Genomic DNA, 19,672 nt, shown 5'->3' on the forward strand with positions numbered 1-19,672 from the left:
CTTTTTTTTTTTTTTTTTTTTTTTTTTTTTCTTTTTTTCCCCCTGTATTTATCACAGTTGGAATGCAGGTAACCTTTCTGCACATGACATTTAAGGTTTCACGGGCTGCTAAGTCAGGGCTGTCCCAGAATTACCTTTAGCTTTTAGAGCACCAGATCAAAAATGCAGACATAGACCTTCAGTTCCCAGCGCTTCCGACAACTTTTTTTTTTTTTTTTTTTCCTCCTGTGCTTTTACATTGTTGAAAAGGAAGCCAGTGTCTAAAAGGAATCAATCATTAGTTGGTATGAATGTCCATCAGCTGAAAAAAATGCAAAATGTTTGTCTTGGCGTTATGTACTGGACTGAGGCACCGAGGGATTTAGCTACCGTCAGTTGTCCACACAGAAAAAGTTGGCACTTTGAGTCAGATTTAGCCCAATTTAAATTCTGAATTTCCCTCCAGAGGCTCATGATTTTCATCTTTGGCCGCATAGTAACTAGACTTTTACAACTTGGTGCTGCGAGCTGTCTGGGAATAACCTGGGTTAATGCATCTAAGGGAACTGATCCTCTCCACTACCTCACTTCTGGAAATCCCACCGAGGAGGCAGTTCTGGTCTGCTACGTGTCTCAAGTCAAGCATTTGACACAGGCAGTGAGATACCTTTGAAAGGCTGTGCATCACTTGGGAGGACATTAAATATATATGTGCGGTGTGAGGTAAACGGAAGGTTTGGATGATTTGTGATTTTTTAATTTTTTTTTTCTTTCCAGCCACTCAGAGTTTGCCTGCCAAGTGATGCAGCCTGGGGGGTTATAAGGTTAAAGCCATCTCATAAAATCGTCGCTCCCTCAGATCTCAGCTTAAATATGCTGTGTGGCTTTAACACCCCTCAGCCCCACAGCAGAAAAACCCCAGGCGGAGATTGTGCGTCTCTTTTTGGTGTCTATCTGCAAAGCTACAGGTGCCGCCCAACATTTTCTATTAAGCCTCACAAATCTTTGGCTTCTATAAGAATGTATTTATTTTCTGATTTTTCTGTTTTCACACCGTACCAGTTGGTCTGTCGTTAATGTAATGAATTTCACCTTCTGCAAAGTTAAAAATTCATGTTCCTAAAAAACGATGGGAAATCGGCAAAGAAGAACTAAATTGAGCCAAAGCTACGGTACTAGCCAACCGTAACAAGTAATTATAACAACCTCATGGTCATTTCACTCACAGCTTGACAGAGGAAACGGGAAGAAAACAAACTAATTTTTTTTCTTGAATGTTGAAAATACGGGTGCAGGGTCACTTCTGCTGATGACCCATCACAAGGTGTGGGCCCTGTTGACCGAGTATGAATTATTTGCAGCCCTTACCCTGCGGAGGGCTGAGAGCAGCCCTGGGCAGGCTGGGCAGTGCTTGCCCAGCTGTGCAGCTGGCGTGTGCTGGAAATGGGTTGGTGGCACTTGCTGCTGCTGCTGGTGGCAGTGGTAAGGAGCTGGGATGTAAGGAGGAGGCGCCTGGGGGAAGGAACGCAGCCAGCCCCCTGCCTGCCCTTCCCTCACAGCAGGCTTCTGCCTGGAAATCACCAGCACAAGCTGGTGTGAATTCAGGATCTGCTAAGCCCCTGATCTTCAAGCTATTTATCTTGGGATAAAAAAAAAAATAATAATAAAAAAAAAGAAGTTTTGGAGTTGTGTGGTTTTTAAACACAAAATATGTAAAGCGTGTCGTTGAGTTGGCTTCGGTTGCAATCTCAGGGCAGTAGGAGGAGGCTCTGTCCCCAGACGGGACGTGGGAAGGTCTGCAAAGGAGCTTTAGACAGTGTGAAGTCTGGAAAGAAGAGAACCCGGCCTCGAGATCGCCATATATCTTATCCCTAATTATTCCCTGTGCAGAAACTTGCATTCCTGAGTGTGCCAACCCCTTCCATGAGGCTTCCTTTTTTTTTTTTCTTTTTTTTTTTTACTTCCTAATACAGATAACCTCAAAAGACTTCCTTGAGTCATTATCAGGATTAGTCTGCAGGAAATGATCTCTTGTTCCTATGGGAAAAGTACTTTCTTGTAACATTGTTCTCAGGTGTCAGGGCCATATTTCCCAAAGACTGTTATGTTTTTCTTTTCTTGTTTTGTTCTGAGGAGGTAGTCAGGTTCTATTCTGTTAAACCAAAAATTTTCTGTATAAATTTGGTTTGAAAGCTCTTGGTTTTTTATTTAGAAATCTATTGAGACTGTCTTGGTGCTTTCCTGTGAGGAACTACCTCTGCAGTGTGTTAGTACTGCCAAGATAGATGCTACTGCGTTAAGCTGTTTTCCTTTGTTTGAGATAATTTTGTTTCGGATGACGTGTAAAAGAATACCATTGTTGTTATTAAACACAAAATAAGAACGTTTGGCCTAGACTAAGCATGTGTGTCTGTAACTTTTTTCTTCTGTTGTCTTTTGAAAAACATTTATTTGATATTGAAAGGAATATATAAAACATCTGCACAAATATGTATTTGTAAAAGACTGTGTCTTCGTTCACAGGAGATCACCGATAATGAAATACTAGAGTTGGTGCATAGTGCTCTGGGGAGGATGACAGTTATCCGGCAAATTTTCCCTCTCTCAAGGGACAACAATCAGAGGTGCATGAGGAACAATCACCGGATATCTTCGCTGCTGTGCGACCCACAAGAAGGCTACCTTCAGATGCTGCAGGTCGGTACCTGTGCCCAGCAGAAAAGTCCATCCGAGGAACGTGACATGCGAGAGTTCTCTGTGGCTGTGTTACCTCAGGAGGAATAAAATGAATACAGATAAACCTGAGCATGTAACCTTTGGTCGGCTTTTCCTGACGGATTTTATTTTATTTCCCAGCACTGGGTGGTGTAGGAGTGATGTTATGTCCATGGAGTACCAGCAAGTGGTTGCACTAACTCAGAGCTGATTTTGTATACTTTGTTCTCTTAAAAATCTTTTTCTATTGGAAAAAAAGAAAAAGTTGTGCTATCATAGTCTTGCAGTGTCACCGCTTGCTCGTGTCTATTAGACATCTGCTATGAAAGAGTTAATCTGGGAGAACAGAGCTCTGATGGGCACTGGGCTGTGGAGCATTTCATTTTTAGTGAAATGGACTGAATCCAGCTGATGTATTCAATCTGTCCCATTTCAATAATCTCAGAAGTCTCTAGCAGCTGATAATTGTCTGAGCGTGTGAAATATGCAGTACGAGTTCAAGTTCCAGATTTTGGTAACAGATTTGACTCTGGTGTAAGCAACGTCTCAAGATTTCTTGGCAATTTATCCCAGATATCAGAATTTTTCTCGCAGTAATTTAAATATAATTTTGGGTGCTATTTCCAAGGATGGGGCAGTGATTTAGAAACACAGGTCTTGGACTTTCAGCGGGACTCTGGTTTACTTTAGACACAGTTAAGAATCTCATTTGTGTTACTGTTGAAGCTGTTGGATAAAACTGAAAACTTCAGTGAGACTGAGAATATCAACTTGATGAGAAACTTTTAATTGCAAATTTACTCTTGCCCTGAGGTGGGTTGGGTGAGGCCACAGTGGGTGAGCCTGTGAGTTGGCAGGGGTGGGATTTGTGCGTTAGCATGAGTCTAGAAGGGGCTTGGTTAGGCTGTGGGGAGGAGGCTGTGGGTAGCTTGGGCTGCTGCAGCCTGCCCAGGAAGGCAGCGTGGGCCGAGAGGTCCTTCTGGAGTAGCTCCTGCTGGCTTGAAAGAGCTTCTGAAGAGCAAAGTGTAAGGCTTATGGGAAACCAGGAGAGGTAGGGAAATTCTCAGGAAGAGAGGTAGATAGGTGAAGATTTTCCAAGGCACATGGATGAGGATGTTAATTTATTTGTGCCCTACTGAAAACTTGTATCGGCAGAGACTGAAATCCTCTGAGAGAGGGATATGGACATTTCCTCCTTGACGACAACCTCTGCCGACGCCGGTTCTGTCATAGCAGTGCCAAAGTTTGGGAAATGCCAATCACAGGCACTGTAGTTCCGAGCGCTCATCTATTCTTTCTGTACAGGGGAAAGTCTGTGCTTGTCTTGGCTTAGAAAGAAAAGAAACTTTTGGTCTTTGTTAGTAATTCTGAGGTATGCTGTAACAAGAACAAAGGCCATTCATTTCAGATGATCAAAGCAGTTTGCAGTATTTGGAAAAAAATATCTATCCTGCACCAATAAATCACTCACTGGGGAACAATCTTACATTACAGCAGGATTTTGAGTGTTGCTGGTTTATGCATAATCTAATTCAGAGCCTCATCTGAAGGGCTCTGACACACGTCTCTGAGCAAATTTTTATTTGCTAAACCAGTAACTGGTTTGGTAGCATGAAGAGCCTTGACCCCTGTTACTAAACTTCACTGACAGGGACCCTTGAGGAAGGACCCTCATCCTGCTGATTCCCAAATGTGGGTTTTGAGAATTAAAGCATTCTCAGTTTCTCCCTTTCAGAAATACTACACCACCTTAGAAACCGTCTTTAAGAGAATAGGACGATAATGCTGTCCTTAGTCCATAAGTTCCTTCTCTACACACTTAGAGAAAAAAAGAAAGAGACACAAAGAAGTGCAGAGGGATAAAGTTTGCCTTTTGGAGTGGATTCCGTAACTGTCATGTCCAGCCACACTGGAATGAATTATCATGAAAGGTGAAAGGCACTTGTGAGATCTCTCGGATTAGCTGTCCCCAGTATCACCGAATCCCAGAATCATCTTGGTTGGAAAGGACCTTGAGGATCCTCCAGTCCAACCATCAACCCAACACTGACAGTTCCCAGCTCCACCAGATCCCTCAGCGCTAATTAAACACCGCCGATATATCTTGTATTACCTTTAAGTTTCTACAGACTGAATATAGGATGCTTTTAGCATGCACAGTTCTATCCAAAGCATTCCAGAGCTGCATTTTTTTCGTAAGCTTTGCCAAAACATCTTACGTAACACCTGTGGGCATCCAGCTCATATTAATTTCCAACCATGACTGACATGTTATTAATGGTCCTGCAATTCAGGTACTTCCAATCTTCTGTTTCTTTTTTTTTTTTTCTTGCTTAAAAAATAGTTTTGACCTTTCGCTGTACAGAAACACATCACTAAATTACCCCTGTTGCCAGGGGCTGCGGTAGCTCCCAGCTCCATGTCGGGCTGCGTGAATCCCCCAGAGGCAGGGACTGCCTGCCAGCTCCGAGTCCTTGCCTTGCTTTGAAGTAGTTTGATTAACACCACGGTTTGGAAATCCCTGGCTCCTTCTCCCTTGGGCAATCTCATATTAATAATTCTTTGTAGTCAAGGTAACTTACCAGCTATTGTTGGTTAATTATTTATTTAATGACTTTGAAGAAGAATAAACTAATCTCTGTCAGCCTCTAGCTGTAGGATTTTTTTATAGGGGAAAATTTAGCGTTTTTAACAACCTAGTAAAGAGAGAAACGTTTACATCATGGATTATTAACTTTGTTCTGGCTAAATTAATGAAAATCTTTTTGGAACGATTTTGTTCTCAGTGTCTTTAGTGCCACATCCTGGAAAGTTGTTTTTCAGTGGGTGATCATCCCAGTTTGGCATTTTGACAGGGCTTTTAAAGATCAGGCTGTTCTGCAAGCTCATCCAAAAACTCATCTGTTCTGAATGCTTTGTGGAAATCCAATCTTATTCCATCAACCCACTTGTCAAAATTTTGCTCATGCCCTTATTTCTTGCACATATAATATACCCAGCTGGGTTTCTGCTTCAACTGGAGAGAAAGCTTTATAAAGTTTTCCATCTTGGTCATTTTATTTGAGTTCAGAGGACTACATTTATCTCTTTCTTATTCTTCCTATATGATTTTCTGTGTCCATCTCTCTTTTTTGTAAGTGGGAAAGTGACAGTTTAGAACTTGCTGTCGTCCACTGGTGATGAGTATCCTGTGGTTTGGGCCATCAGCTTCTGGAGAGAGAATACTGAAGCACTTCAGGATTTATAGTTAAATCTAGTTAGTCCTAGATAGCCCTAGTAAGTATCCCTGCATGGCATTTGTATGGTGGTTATCGGGTTTACCACTATTCAACTGTTTAGATTATTTCAGACATAGAGTCAAATTGAAGGAATTTTAATGTATAACCTGCTTATTTAAAAAATCTTCCCTTTTAAATATTAGTTTTGAAGCCTGTCTACACACTTCATTATTAATAATGATTTTTCTTAATCAGGTTATTCATGATGTGTTCATAAACTAAAAACTTAATGTTTTTGAAAAAAAGGTTTCTCTTTAGAAATGTAATTCTCATTACAGTTTCTTTCTTCCCATATTTATCTACTTCTACAGTCAATCTCTGCGAGATTCTCTTTACATTAAAGCATATTACAGGGGCACCGTGTATTTAAAATCACTTAGCATGGTCCAAAATATATAGTAAGATTAAAAAGTCAGAAAGAAAACCCCGGCAAACTGTGTCACAAAATTAATGAGGTTATTCCTCACAGGATTCAGGGTTCATCCTCTCTGCTGAAGAGCTATTCCAGTCATCGCTTTGAAACGTATTTGAAGAGAAGATGTTGAGAAGTGTGGGAGGGGATTCACTGACACAGCTGCTCTTCGCCCCGCGTAAAAATTTTATTCTTTACAGAGTTGACCATCAGGTGTCTTTGTAGGCATCTCTTAGTAGTTGCTCCTGCAGAGCTGCATTTTTATTTATGAGCTGTCTTTTCTTTGGGAATGACTGCAGTTTAACTACTGTAAGTGGAGATATTTTTTGGAAAAATATTTGTGTTTGGCTGCCTAAACTTAAGGGCCTGATCCTGCAGTTTTGTCCAACTGAACAGCCTCACTCTCATTTTTTCATCCGACCTCTTTACCCTGCTGTTACTACACAGCTGTTAAGTGCTACTGGGGGCAGTAAATATTGACTAAGCCTTACTAAAGCATTCATCTTCTCCCATAAAGGATTGATGAGCCACATTTTTTTTTCTTTCTTTCTTTCTTTACAAACCTACCTTTGCATGTCTCTCTTAGCAAAGTTTGATTTGGACTTTCGGCCAGACGTTCAGTCATGGTGAAGCTCTTTTCTGAGCACCGCATGAATGAAAAGTATCCTTGAACTGACCGTAGTGCCCGTTGCGTGACATAATCTCTCCCTGAGGCCCAGCGCCGCGTGTTTTAGACAAGGTACGTCAGCAGAAGAATTGGTTAAAAAAATCCCAGACAGCTGCGGGTGTCCTCTGGCCCACGTGGGATTTTGTGAGCAGGCTGGAGGTACGTTCTGGAGGAAGCTTTTCCTCTCTGCCTAGACTGCCTCTTCTGACTGCTGGAGGTCTCTATATAATCTTCTAACTGAATTTTTGTTCAGTGCTCTGTCAGGGAGCGGACAATGGTGGCTAGAAGAAAGGGTCAGTACCTCCATTTTTAATTGTTTATTGCCTCTGAAACCTGATTTGGACCCATAGTTATAAATGGGGTAGCGTAAAACTACAGTCCTATACTCTGTTTTGCAATTCCAGTATTACCTCTTGTCCTCCTGTCTGGCTCTTAGTTGTGTTCAGTTTTCTTTATCAAACGTCTCCTGCTAGACTTTCCCTGGACAGTTAGTGTTAGCTGTGCCAAATTCTTGAGATGTTTAGTGAGTGAAGCCAATGCCTGCAGCTGACAGGCTTGAGCATTACAGGGTAGTCCAAGCCTTGTATTGTTGTTAACATGTTGTTATAAAACATACTGAGTAAGAAAACACTCATAATTATGATAAATACTCATAATAAATAGCTGAAGGACAGCGAGCATTCAGAGAGTAGAAACTTAAGGCAGGGAAAAGTGATGTGAGATGTGTGAATAAGTAAAAAGGGGAAAAAAAATAAAAATGAAAGAAAAGCTGATTGTAAGTTAAAAAAAAAATAAAAATAAAAAGATATTCTAAGAGTGCAGTCTTCCAAAGAAATCTTTGGAAGCCCCATTGTTTGAGATACTTAAAACTAGAATGGGCAAAGCCTAAATAATAGACTAGCTAGATTCCTTACTGTCAGAAGGCTTGAATAAATATACAATTGAGGGCTGTTTTTCTGTGGGTTTAGGAAAATTTTTTTCAGGCTTTCATTTGCCTCAGTGATAACAAATATCCCTTTGGAAGTCTGGAGCTAACATTTGAGTCTTTAATGAACATTTGTTTTTTTTGACTCTGGTTTTCTCATGAATGCCAGACTGCTGGCTGTGATTTTGTTCTCCATGAGCAGCAAAGCATGCATTTAAAACAGAGGCATTCATGCAAAGTCTCACGACGGGCTCTGCAAACTAATTTAAGAAAATTAAATAGGTCAAATTTTCAGCCTCTGTGCTCTAGCGATACCCTTGTGAGGATGCCCTTGCACTGTAAGCGAACCCCATCCATCTCCACTGCTCCTGGTAAGATGCGTTAGAGGTACAGGTACGTAGCTGCGAATGGCAGTACTCGAACTTTGGAAGTTGAAACCCAGTTTTAGGGGCTGCTGGTGTGTGCAGACGCAAACAGACTCATCTTCCTCCCCAGGCAGCAAGTGGTGCTGCTGCTGGCAGGCTGCGCTCCGCCCCAGCTCCTCTTCCATCTGCTTCATCCTTGGACCCGACTGCTGTGGCCGCTCGCAGGGGGATTTTGGCAGCAGATGCCCAGTTTGGGAATGAGGTTTTGAAGCAGTGACATCTGGGTGTCAGCTTGTCTTCCCAGCTGGTCTCTTCAGTGGTCTCGTCTGGATAGACTTTTGACTCCGCTGGCGGCTCAGAAGTTGGGGTCAGTCTTTGTGGCTCGCTGGTCTTCCCAGAAGAGCACTTGTCTGTGATTAGTGCCTCCGAAGGAGCTAAAAGATATCTTCGCGTGTAACTTTAAAAATAAAATCACTCTGGAAAAATCTCATGGAATTCGCATAAAAACCTATAAAATTCCATTTATTAATGCGATAGGGAAAGATTTCCACTCTCAGTTCAAATTTCTTTTCTCCTCTACTCGTGTACGGTGGGTTTTTTTTCTTCGTTGCAAAATAAAGGCTCATAAAATCCGGAATAATTTGCCGAAGATATACCAGAACATGCCTAAAATTACTCATGTACAGGACGTAGTCCTTAATGTATTGGTGGAACAGCCACCATCACTCTTACAGCAGGGAGATCAAAAAGCATCTCTGTCAATACCTCCAGCTCTTACAGCTCTCAGCAATAAACTGAAAGAGGAACTGAAAATCACTGGTTCTTCCTCCAAACAGGACCGAAATGAAACACTTTGTTCTCATCTAGGAGTTTTTGCTGTATGAAGGCGAATCCCTGCAGGCAGATAGATGTCCTTCCCTCCTCTGTTATATATAAATAGGGGAAATAAATGCACCAGAGCTTGAAAAACCCAAAGCAGCCAAGTACGTTGCCTTGGTTTTTTGGTTTGTTTTTTTTTTCTTCCCTCTGCTTTTGCTACCAATTCTGAGTGCTACCTGAAGACTTAATTTTTTGATTTACTCTTTTCTCATGCCTCTGACAGCACTGGTGGAGACAGAGTGTAGCTGATCCCTCAGGTACCTCCCAGATTCCCTTTCGATGGTCGTCTTTGTATTCAGAGGGAGTTTGATAGTTAGGCTGAAGATTAAAATGTGTGTGCAGGTGCAGTAACAATTGTACACAGGCTTTGTCCACTGAATCCTTTTGCGTCCCACAGCACCGCTACTCTGAACATCACAGCACACTCGTGTTGCAGGTACAATCTAATACGTACCCAGCGATTTTGCTGTATTAAAATGAATAAAATGGAAAATAAAGGAAATTATTATAGCCCTGGATTTATTGTGAGATCAGGCCAGAATTTCTGTGTCTTAAGTAACTTTTTTTTCTACAAGAAAATACAGACATTGTAATGAATTCAGGTAAAAGGGAGTATTATTTTGAGAAGAGGAGCATATTTGAGGTGTTTAAGTATTCTTATTGTTCTGCCGCAGAAAGGAGTTAGGAAAAAAGAAGATAAAAATATACCCCGCGGTAATTCAATAATATGTCTTGCTGTAGGTATTGGAGGAATTGACTGTTCAGCTGCACTCCCACAACACTCCTCAGGCATCAGGTTAGACCTGGTTCCACAATTCTGTTTTCTAGCATGAAGCTAGTTGGCCATTTGGGATCAGACAAAGTGACTCTTCAGTGGGTAAAATGTAGAAATGTATGCATGTCATTTTTACTGGAGTAAATACTCAGTGTATGATTATATGAAAAAAAGGAATTTTGCTGATTTAAAAAGAACCATATACTCATTTTTTTGGAGGAGGCTCTCAGCAGAGGAGAACTGGAGTGGCAAAATACCGATGGATAAGTGAGTACAAGAGGACGTGCAGGATATTCTTTCCATGGCAGAAAGTAACTTGCTGTGTTCTCTGCACTGTTTTCTTCTGCCTTGGTACACATTTCTGGATGTATGACAGAAGGATGTAAATAGTGGGAGACTCCAGTTGTGCAGACCCTTGCTGTCACGCAGCTTATATCATTCTTTCAAAAGAAAATAATGAAACAGCAGTGCTAACAACATCCATTCTAGGTCTAACTGAACCGTGAGGATTATGTTGGCAAACACAATATCGTTTTGTGTGGCTCTACAACAGAAGGTAATTTGAGTTGGATGCATGATCAGGTAGGCTCAGCTCCTCAAAAGCTGTTCTCTCAGGCTTCCACTCCATTATACATGCAGAACTGTGGCAGCTTCTCTAAGAGCATAAAAAGTACGAAGAGAAGGAAAGCAGCGTACCCAAGTACATCTCAGATTTCCCCTGAGAGCTCTCTGCTAGCAAACCAAGCAAACTGGTTTGGGGAGAGGCTGTAGTTTTCCAGAACTGCAAAAGAACAGCGCCAAACTGCGAAAATGCGAAGCGTTCCTGAATTGTGGCAGTTCCAACGATGGGTTGTCAGTTAGAAGTGAGAGCGCAAAATCAAATCCAGTGGGGAGCAAAGAGGATCGTGATGGCACATAAGAGATTGCATTTTTTCTGTATGCCTGGAAAATCTACGGAGCAAGTGGGTTCTTGTGGCGGGTGGTTTATTTGGGGGGTTTGGGGTTTTGTTTTGATAGTTTGGTTGGGTTTTTTTTGTTTTGTTGGTTGGTTGGTTTTTTTTTTGGACAGAGAAGAAGTGCCCTGTTGAATAATGAGGATTCACCTGATTGCTTTACTTGAAAGTTGTTTGGAAAACATCTGCAGAGTAGAGAGACAAATGCAGCTGAGTGGAAGAGACTTAGTCGTTGGGACTCTTTAACTACTTTTCTTAAAAAGAGGAAATCTGCATATTAGGTGCTTTGGGGAGCTCTTTTAAAAGGAAAAGGATTCACTGGATAAAATACAACTGTTGGGAATGTGGGCTGCTTCTTGAGGAAGGCTGGAAGAAAAGCAGGGAAAGAAGGTGGCAACGCCAGATGGGGGAGATTCTCAGTGATGGTATCTCACAGGTTTTGCATTGTTTTCGCATGAGATCCCTTTTTATGTTTAGTTACTTAAAGATGTGGGTATCCTCGCCCTCTGTTTTGTGCATTTTCTTCTCATTTTGACTCTTCCAAAATGAATTTAGGTTTATATATCTTCACTTATACCAGAGGATTTTTTCAAATTTCCTAGGTTCTCAATTTATGTCAAACTCCAGATTATAAAACATGAAACATTTTGTTTCCGAAGATTAGGATTTTAAGAGATCAGAAGTTTACTTGGAGCTAGTGATGCAACGGTAATAGATGTTTAAGTTTTCACTGCTGAGTGATATTTTTATAGGAAATACGCAGCTGCATTAACTTCCCCATGTAGCCCTTTCCTGCTCTCTAGGTGCCATTTTCTCTGGTGAATTAGAGAAATCCAAAAGATAAATGGCAAATCTGCTGAATCATCACGAGTAAAACCTTCAGCTAGGAGAATATCTTTTTAATAATAATCTTAAAAAAGCTGTATCTGGCAACTGATGCTCACTGGAGATTTGAGTTTGGTAAAGAGTAAATGAATACCCCTGAATCTATGCACAGGTTTGTAAAAGAGTCCATGTCAACTCTGGAAACAAGTGGAGAGGTCTAATTTTTTATTTTTTATTTTTAAATAATTTCTCTCAGCCAACTTCCAGTGCTAAATTTCTACCACTTGTGGTGGACACCACTGCATATCAAAGATCTGATCTTGTATTGCTGGCCATGGCTTGGTTTGAAAAATCAAACACATAGGTGAGCATTGCTGGTGTAGAGCCCTTGTCATCAGTTATTGTTTTATTTATCTCTTATGTAAATTGAAGAATAAGGAGGCAAAAATCAATGGCTACAGAGAAAGTAGAATAGTAACCAGTCTCCTCTATATTTGTTGGAGCAAGATAAGACCAAACTAATACTGTCGTTTCTCCTCCCTCTCTTCTGAACAGTTGCGTTAGTGTTATATTTTGCTGTGCCAAAAATTACTAAGGAGATTGCTCAAATGAACCAAAAAACTAGGAACTTAATTCCATACTTTTCTCCTCACTGAAAGGACCGACGAAGTAGCAGTCTTTGTGTTTCATTGATGGGTTGCAGCACTGCTTCTGCAGCTGGGGTTTATATTTGAGCTGGGATCTGTCACGGCTGGGGGTGATGCAGAGGCACTGAAGTGTGCCACAGTCCCTTGGTCAGGAGGGCCAAGCAGGAATGTCCTGTGAGGAGTGGCTGTGGGAACTGGGGGTGTTTAGTCTGGAGAAGAGGAGGCTGAGGGGAGACCTTGTCACCCTCTACAACTACCTGAAAGGAGGGTGCAGAGAGCTGGGTTTGAGCCTCTTTAGCCCAGTAGAAAGCGACAGGACAAGAGGGAATGGCCTCAAGTTGCATAAGGGGAAGTTTAGACTAGATGTCAGGAAGCATTTCTTTCCAGAAGGGGCTGTTGGGCGTTGGAATGGGCTGCCCAGGGAGGTGGTGGAGTCCCCATCCCTGGAGGGGTTCAAGAGTCAGGTCGATTTAGAGTTTAAGGATACGCTGTAGGTGGGAACTGTCAGTGCTGGGGGAGCGCTTGTCCTAGATGATCTCCAAGGTCCTTCCCAACCGAGATGATTCTGTGATTCTGTGAATGAAGGTGGGAATCAGCACTGATACTTGTCTCAATTGCCTTGACTGTTGAACACGCCAAGCATACACACACAGCTTTGAGGTTTTATTTATGTCTTCTTTTGTTTTGCTTTGTTTCCTTGTTGATGCAATTTCTTCTAAAGGATGCTCAAATAAACAAAGAGGCTCGTTCTACTTATTGTTTACAGGTTTCCAACCTGTACCTGTACGACAGCGTGCTCATGCTGGCCAATGCTTTCCACAGAAAGCTGGAGGACAGGAAATGGCACAGCATGGCAAGTCTGAACTGCATGAGGAAATCCACCAAACCTTGGAACGGAGGGCGATCCATGCTAGAGACTATTAAGAAGGTGAGAATAGTCAAACCGCGGTTGTGCGGGCAATTAAAAGTGTTGCTTCGTTTCTCCTTGAGATTAGCTTGTGAAGAGGTTTTTGACCTCTATTCAACTTTTCTTTTATTACAAGCAAGTGATTTACAAGTACCGGGAATGATCTACAGCTCTTAAACAAGGAAATGATTTATTCCAAACAAATCACACTGCAGTGTTGCTCCCGTGGTGTGTTCTACTTCTGTTATCCTCATAGCTACCTGCTGTGGATATAGTGTGATCAGGAATAGTCATACAAACTGACGTGTGCATGCATCATCAGCGTAATAATTTCCCCACAAGAGCTTAAGGAGCTTGGGGGCCAACCAACAATAAGGTTTAAGATTTACGTTCCGTGTACTACAGCTCAACTAGCTTGGTAAGTCAGCCGAGCGTTGGTAAGTATCTGTTTGTGTACTGCAGCCCAGAGCCAAAGGGTTCTGGTGTAGCTGAGTTGTCCTTAACAGTTACACCGTCTTGCAGCATGTTGAATCAATCAAAGATGGGCAGTAGTGACTTTGCAGATGCACGGTAACTTCTTTTCTGAAAGTTCTATGATCACAAATACTAGTGGAAAAAGTAAATTTTGACTATACTATCTTTTTAGCAATTATTTGGAAAAAAAACCAAACTCTTTCCCCTATATATTGATGAAATGGTTTTCCTCTAGTAAAATGTTGCAGTTTGATCGAGTGTCATGCTATGCTCCGACTGTTCCTAATGACGCCATCCTTTGTGGCTCAATTAATTCAAACTTTAGTGTCATTTCAAGCTTCTTTGCTGCAAACCCAAAATCAAGCTCCGTGATACTTTCACAGAGAGGTTTTAACGATACTTTAAATTTAAACTTTTCTTCATGCCTCTCTTGGGAGCACGGCAGGCTCAGTCTTTCTTTTGGGCGTGGACTTCATGCCTTTATATTCAGTCCTAGAACTGAACCTGCTGCCCCCAGTTACCCTGGGAGGGCTGTTGTCTCAGAGTCCACCAGGGGCCTTCTGATTTTCTTTGGGGTCTGTCTCTGTGAATGGTGGAGACCTGATGGCTTTTTTCCCACAATATAGAGTGGATGTGTTAGTGGGGGGAAAAAAAAATAAATCTTTTGTCTAGCGCTGTGTTTGAGCTACTGAAGAACATGTAATTGCCACATTTAAGTTCAATGTAAACATTTCCAAATACCTTTAATGAAGAGGAGAGTTTATAAAGGCAAATTTGTGCTGTTCTAAAATTTCTGAAACTTATCTCCTTAGGGCCATATAACTGGGCTTACTGGTGTTATGGAGTTCAGAGAAGACGGCGCCAACCCCTATGTTCAATTTGAAATACTGGGCACCAGCTACAGCGAAACGTTTGGCAAAGATGTGCGGAGGGTAAAGAGATTCTGCTTCTTTCTCTCTTGTTCTCCTCTAAATAATTGTACACTCTACTTCACAGGAGAAAATGTTATTCTGTAAGAATGAAGTAGTGCTACACCGCAGAATAAATTTGCTAGAAGAGAAACATTTTCTAACATCTTGCAGGCTTAAATCTTGAAAGCTAACTCGGTAGCTTTTATGGTAAGCAGGAGACTGCCAGGTCGTTTCCACATGTGCAGTAATGATGCAGTGCCACAACGATACCGTGAAGTTGTGTTACTGCGTGTTGTGTTGCCGTGAAGCAGCGATAATAGTGAAGGCTGCGTTATTCTGCTCACATATTTTATTGTTAATTAAGATATAATTGATAAAACTGACACTTGTCTTACTAAGGAAGCTGAGACTATAAATTACTATACACACAAAGATGCTTCAGAGTACAGCTGCTGAAAGAATTTGAGATAAATAAATTAAAAAACTCGACAAGTTAATTTCCAAAATGGATGATGCTAGATCACTTAAAGTAAAGGAACAAGGACTGATGGGCATTAGAAGGCAGTTAGAGTGCTTCCATGCAGTTACTAACATAAATTGTTAGAGGCTGAGCAGGCTACCTCGAGCGTGTTCATGCAGGGGGAATGCTCCAAAAATACCTGAAACTCTCAACTGAGCCGTGAGGTTCCGACTGGAATCCAAGCTACAGAAAGATCCTGAACTGGTCAGCTGGTTGAAATACAGACATTACCACTCTGTGGTAAGGCATCCTATATTGAGCAGAGAGGAACAAAGAGGATTCCGTGAAGAACTAAAATTTATGCCGTTTTCTGTCTCCATTTGACCTTTTTTTTTTTATTGTGTTTTGTTTTGATTCACCTGAATTACGTGACCCTAAATGGAAAAACAAGCAAAGAACTTCTGTTTACATTATCATCTCAAACAGCTAAATTCTCTCGGAGTCTAATTTGGCACGAGGATTCTGGACATGGAGCCAGAAGCTTTACAATATCTATTAGAAATTCAACAGAAGGAAGAGAAGTATTTGAAATGCATAAAGCTCCAGGATATATAATTGAAAAACTTCTCTTGCCAAAAAAATGCGTCTGAAGATTTCAGATTGGCTAGGCACCCTCCTGCATTGTAATGACAAGAAAAGGCTATTCCTCAGCCCAATTTCTAGAAGGTTCGTCCTGCAAATGAGGAAGTCTTAAGTTCTAAACACCGCCCGAATGTTGAAAAATTGTCTGAATTTTGGAAACAGCGTTGCCTCTTTAATAAAATGGAGTTGGTTTAGGAGGTCTAGAAAGCAATTCCTGTTCATAAACGCAGAAGTCTGCACCTCACTTCATGCCCAAGTATGCGAATCAGAAGCAGCCGGTGCCTCGTGAGATGCTCTGGACTGTCCTACTGTGTTTCCAGCTGCCGCTGCAGAGAAGCCTGAGTGTCCTCTCAGTGCTGCGTTGACCCTAGCAGATGGATGCCATGGGGCGTTTGCCTTTGGTGGCAGGTTCTTACAGGATCGCCAAGTTTCTCTACGTCATGTAATTGCTTTATGCTTCAGTTTACCTTTCGGTTAACTTGGCACGATGACCACTCAGAGCAGGTCTGAGGCCTTAAAGGGAAATTATAACCTACGCATATACATGATTACGTTGTTTTTTTTTTTTTCTAATGTACATTTCAAGTATGGTAACACCTACACAGAACCTCTCGTTTCAGTCTGGGTAGCACTGACCAAACTGAGATATAATCCAGATGTGTGAACTGGAGATAGCGAAAATACCCCTCGAAAGGGACCACAAGGCGAAGAACTAGGTCAAATGACAAATGGCAAATTGACTCAACCGATACGACACTGGTCGCTTGTCATCCCGAATGTGCTACTTTGGGATTAGGTGGCTAACAGAGGAAGACTTAACTCTTTGGATCTTAAATGCAGAATAAAGTCCCCAAAATTAAATGGATAAAAAGCTACTGGCTGTGGAATACTACTCTAAACTAAATCGAAGTTCTGAAAGTGATCCTTTTAACTTAATGTGTAGAGAGGGTAAAAAGTCAGCAATATGCTTGACAAGTCTGTAGAAGAACTTGGAAGAAATTATATTTCTTACAGCAACATTATCGTGGAAGTACTGATATTGAATTATTTAGACATCCTGACTTTTTATTATTGCAGCAAAAATATGTTAGAGCTCAGAAGTACTTTTAAAAGCTCAAAAAGTCATGCTTGTCTCGTTTATATTACTTGAGTCAGAGATTTATTGTCAGTTGTTTCCACATCAGCCTTTCCTCAGATTTAGCGCTGGAGGAACATATTTCTGGTGAAAACCAGAGGGTTCCTTCTGCACGTTTTTCTTTTCTTCTGTATGGAGAGCATCTGTATCTATTCATCCCTGTCTCGACCCTACAAAAAACCTTTGCACTTAGTCTCTGTGACAGGGTAGGGCGAAAGAGTATTACATTGAGTGTTGAGCCTTACTGGAAATCCAGTCGAAAGCTAGTGGACTTTTAATAGTCAACATCCCTTATAAAATTTCTCGGGGATTGTTTCTACTAGAAAGATTCCTACGAGGATGCCCAAGATAATAACCCAGTTGTGACAGGAATTTTCAGGGCCTTTCTTTAGAGGCATCTTGCCTCTTCCCAGTTGCCCTGAGATCTGGTCATTCTGCAGACAGTTGTTACTTCCACTAGCTGTGATTGACTTAAGAGTGCACGTAAATATATGTCTTTGCTCACTTAGTGTGCCTTCCCCTTTATTTCACAAGTCTAACACCATGTTTCTCTGGTAAAGTCTGATAGTGGCTTTCGTGTATTTTGTGCGTGTGTTTTCTTTTTCCTTTGTTTGGGAGTACTTTAGTGAAAGCGAAACTTCAGAAAATGTTCTAATGTCTTTAGTTTAAACATAAAAGAACAGGGTATGTCCTTTACGGTATGTTGCCTTGCTTCACAAAAGGCTCGGGTGATTGCCATCTATTCATGGTGTGCATGTGGAGGTTGAGTAAGCGTGCTATGAATACTCTTAAAAAAAAAGAGATCGGTGTGGCGACTTCTCAGGGTGCTTGAAAGTTGAAGGATAAGATTGTCAGAGAAACTGAAGAGGCTTAAATGCCTAGTGCCTGTTGTTTGTCGGTATGATTTATGTTCCTAATGTCTGTAAACACCTTTAAACATAGCGACCTGAGTGTGTGTATATTAAAAATCAAAACAAACAAACAAAAAAAACCCCACAAACAAACAAACCACACAAAAAAAACTGGATATAAAGAGATAAGGGAACTGTAAAAAGTATGAAACATAACAGAATTAACCAAAAAGAGAAAAGTAATAATTTTTGTAGCTGATGCATTGCTGATGTTTCAAATTAAATGAAATCTGAGTGCAAGAAAGAATGAAGGAAACACAGAGGACGCCTAAATTGGAGAAAGAGGAAAAAGTGGTATAAAGTGTTGAGGTGAAGTGTGTGGAGCAGAAGGAGTGAGACTGATAGGCTGTTCTGTTCACAGCCCTTTGAGACTTTTGGGATTTGCGTTTGTAGTGGATTAAAAACCCCCTTCTGCTCAATGTCCACCCCCACGCTAAGGGAATATGCATCAAATTCAGCAGCAGCTTTAATTTCTGTAATTGTTGGGTTACTCCCCAGTGAATGCTCTTCCTCTGAATTTAGAGTTATCGACGTGCTGCTTTCTTTTCTCTTTTACGTTCTTATTTATTCATCCCTTATGATTTATTTTTTTACCTCTGTGGATACGTAAAGACTCTCTTGTATGTTCAAATTTTTATGCCTTCTACCTTACGTTCCTTGAGCCTTTGGCTCATCCCCAGCACTGGCAGTGCCTGGGGGTGATCCTTACCTCATTTTGCTTCATTGGCCCAATGTCCCCATCTGTAGCATGGAATTGAGGGTGCTTGTCTGCTTTGTACAAAGTTTCGAAGCCTGATAGAAAAAAACCCAAACAAAAAAAACCCCACAAGCAAAAACATTTAGCTCTTAACATTGAGAAACTGAATGAATCGTGGCATTAAAAGTTGTGTATTCCTAGTTGTGTGAGGGAACATCCAACCAGAGCTCGGTTTTTGTCAGTACAGAACTACATCCCACTTGCCCAGCACAAGGGACGTGAAGTGGGAAAGGACGTCAGGACGACGTTAATTCCCTCCTTATTGACCGTGTATATTATAAGTTCTTATTAATGAAAGTCTTGCTGTAACTTCCAGAACATCGGAGCCGATCCGTATTTCTCATGTTTCTGTGCTTGGGTGGACTCTGCCCAAGGTAATAGTGTGATGATGCAGCTGCGAGAGCACAACCAAGGGAGTCGGGACTCCAGGGTGGGTGGTATTTCTGGAAACTCCCTCACTTGCAGTGAGCTCTTGAGGTGTCAACCCGTTTGTTCTCATTTGACCAGGTATGCAGTGAGTACTGGAACAACTCACTGCCCTTGTAGGGATGGGATCAGGCTTAGTTAGATAATGCCCGCTTATCTTCATCCTCATCCTTGGCAGGAAGATCTTCTGTAAGTATGAAATGATGTTGTTATTTGGTTTATTTTATGACAGGGATCATATTTTTTTTTTCTAAAGCAATCTGCAATTCTTTCCCAAGCTGACTCTAATGAAGGCAGAATTAATGATTTACACACATGCTGTATTTCATAAGAAACATTCTGTTCAAGATGATAACGTTGGCCATTGGTTATTCATTCCTGTCAGTTGGTTATGTTTTAAATTAGATTTTCTTGAAATATCATCTGCTTCATAAACAGTCATACTTGTTTCCTCCAGCGTTTCTGAGACAGATTGCGGAACTCGCTGTACGTAGTTCTGTGATAGGTTTCACAGTTGTTGAAACCCCATTTCTGAAGTCTGGCCACAGTGCTTTAATTGGGATCGTTACTTTTAGACAGAACCTCGTTATTATCGTGATGAGAAATCCTGTGCTGCTTATTCACTGCAA

The 19,672-nt window shown here is 41.3% G+C and overlaps 1 protein-coding gene across 1 annotated transcript in view; it reads left to right on the top strand.

Annotated features, from left to right (window-relative positions):
- GRID1 (glutamate ionotropic receptor delta type subunit 1) overlaps nt 1-19,672 on the top strand; it is a 537,830-nt gene that overhangs the window by 426,170 nt on the left and 91,988 nt on the right. The window contains exons 6-8 of the mRNA XM_026851878.1: nt 2,503-2,676; nt 13,187-13,348; nt 14,614-14,733. Coding sequence (XP_026707679.1) covers nt 2,503-2,676; nt 13,187-13,348; nt 14,614-14,733 — 456 coding nt within the window. The remainder of the gene's footprint in view (nt 1-2,502; nt 2,677-13,186; nt 13,349-14,613; nt 14,734-19,672) is intronic.

The sequence above is a fragment of the Athene cunicularia genome (genome assembly GCF_003259725.1).
Source record: "Athene cunicularia isolate RWA chromosome 6 unlocalized genomic scaffold, athCun1 chr6_part2, whole genome shotgun sequence".
Lineage (NCBI taxonomy): Eukaryota > Metazoa > Chordata > Aves > Strigiformes > Strigidae > Athene > Athene cunicularia.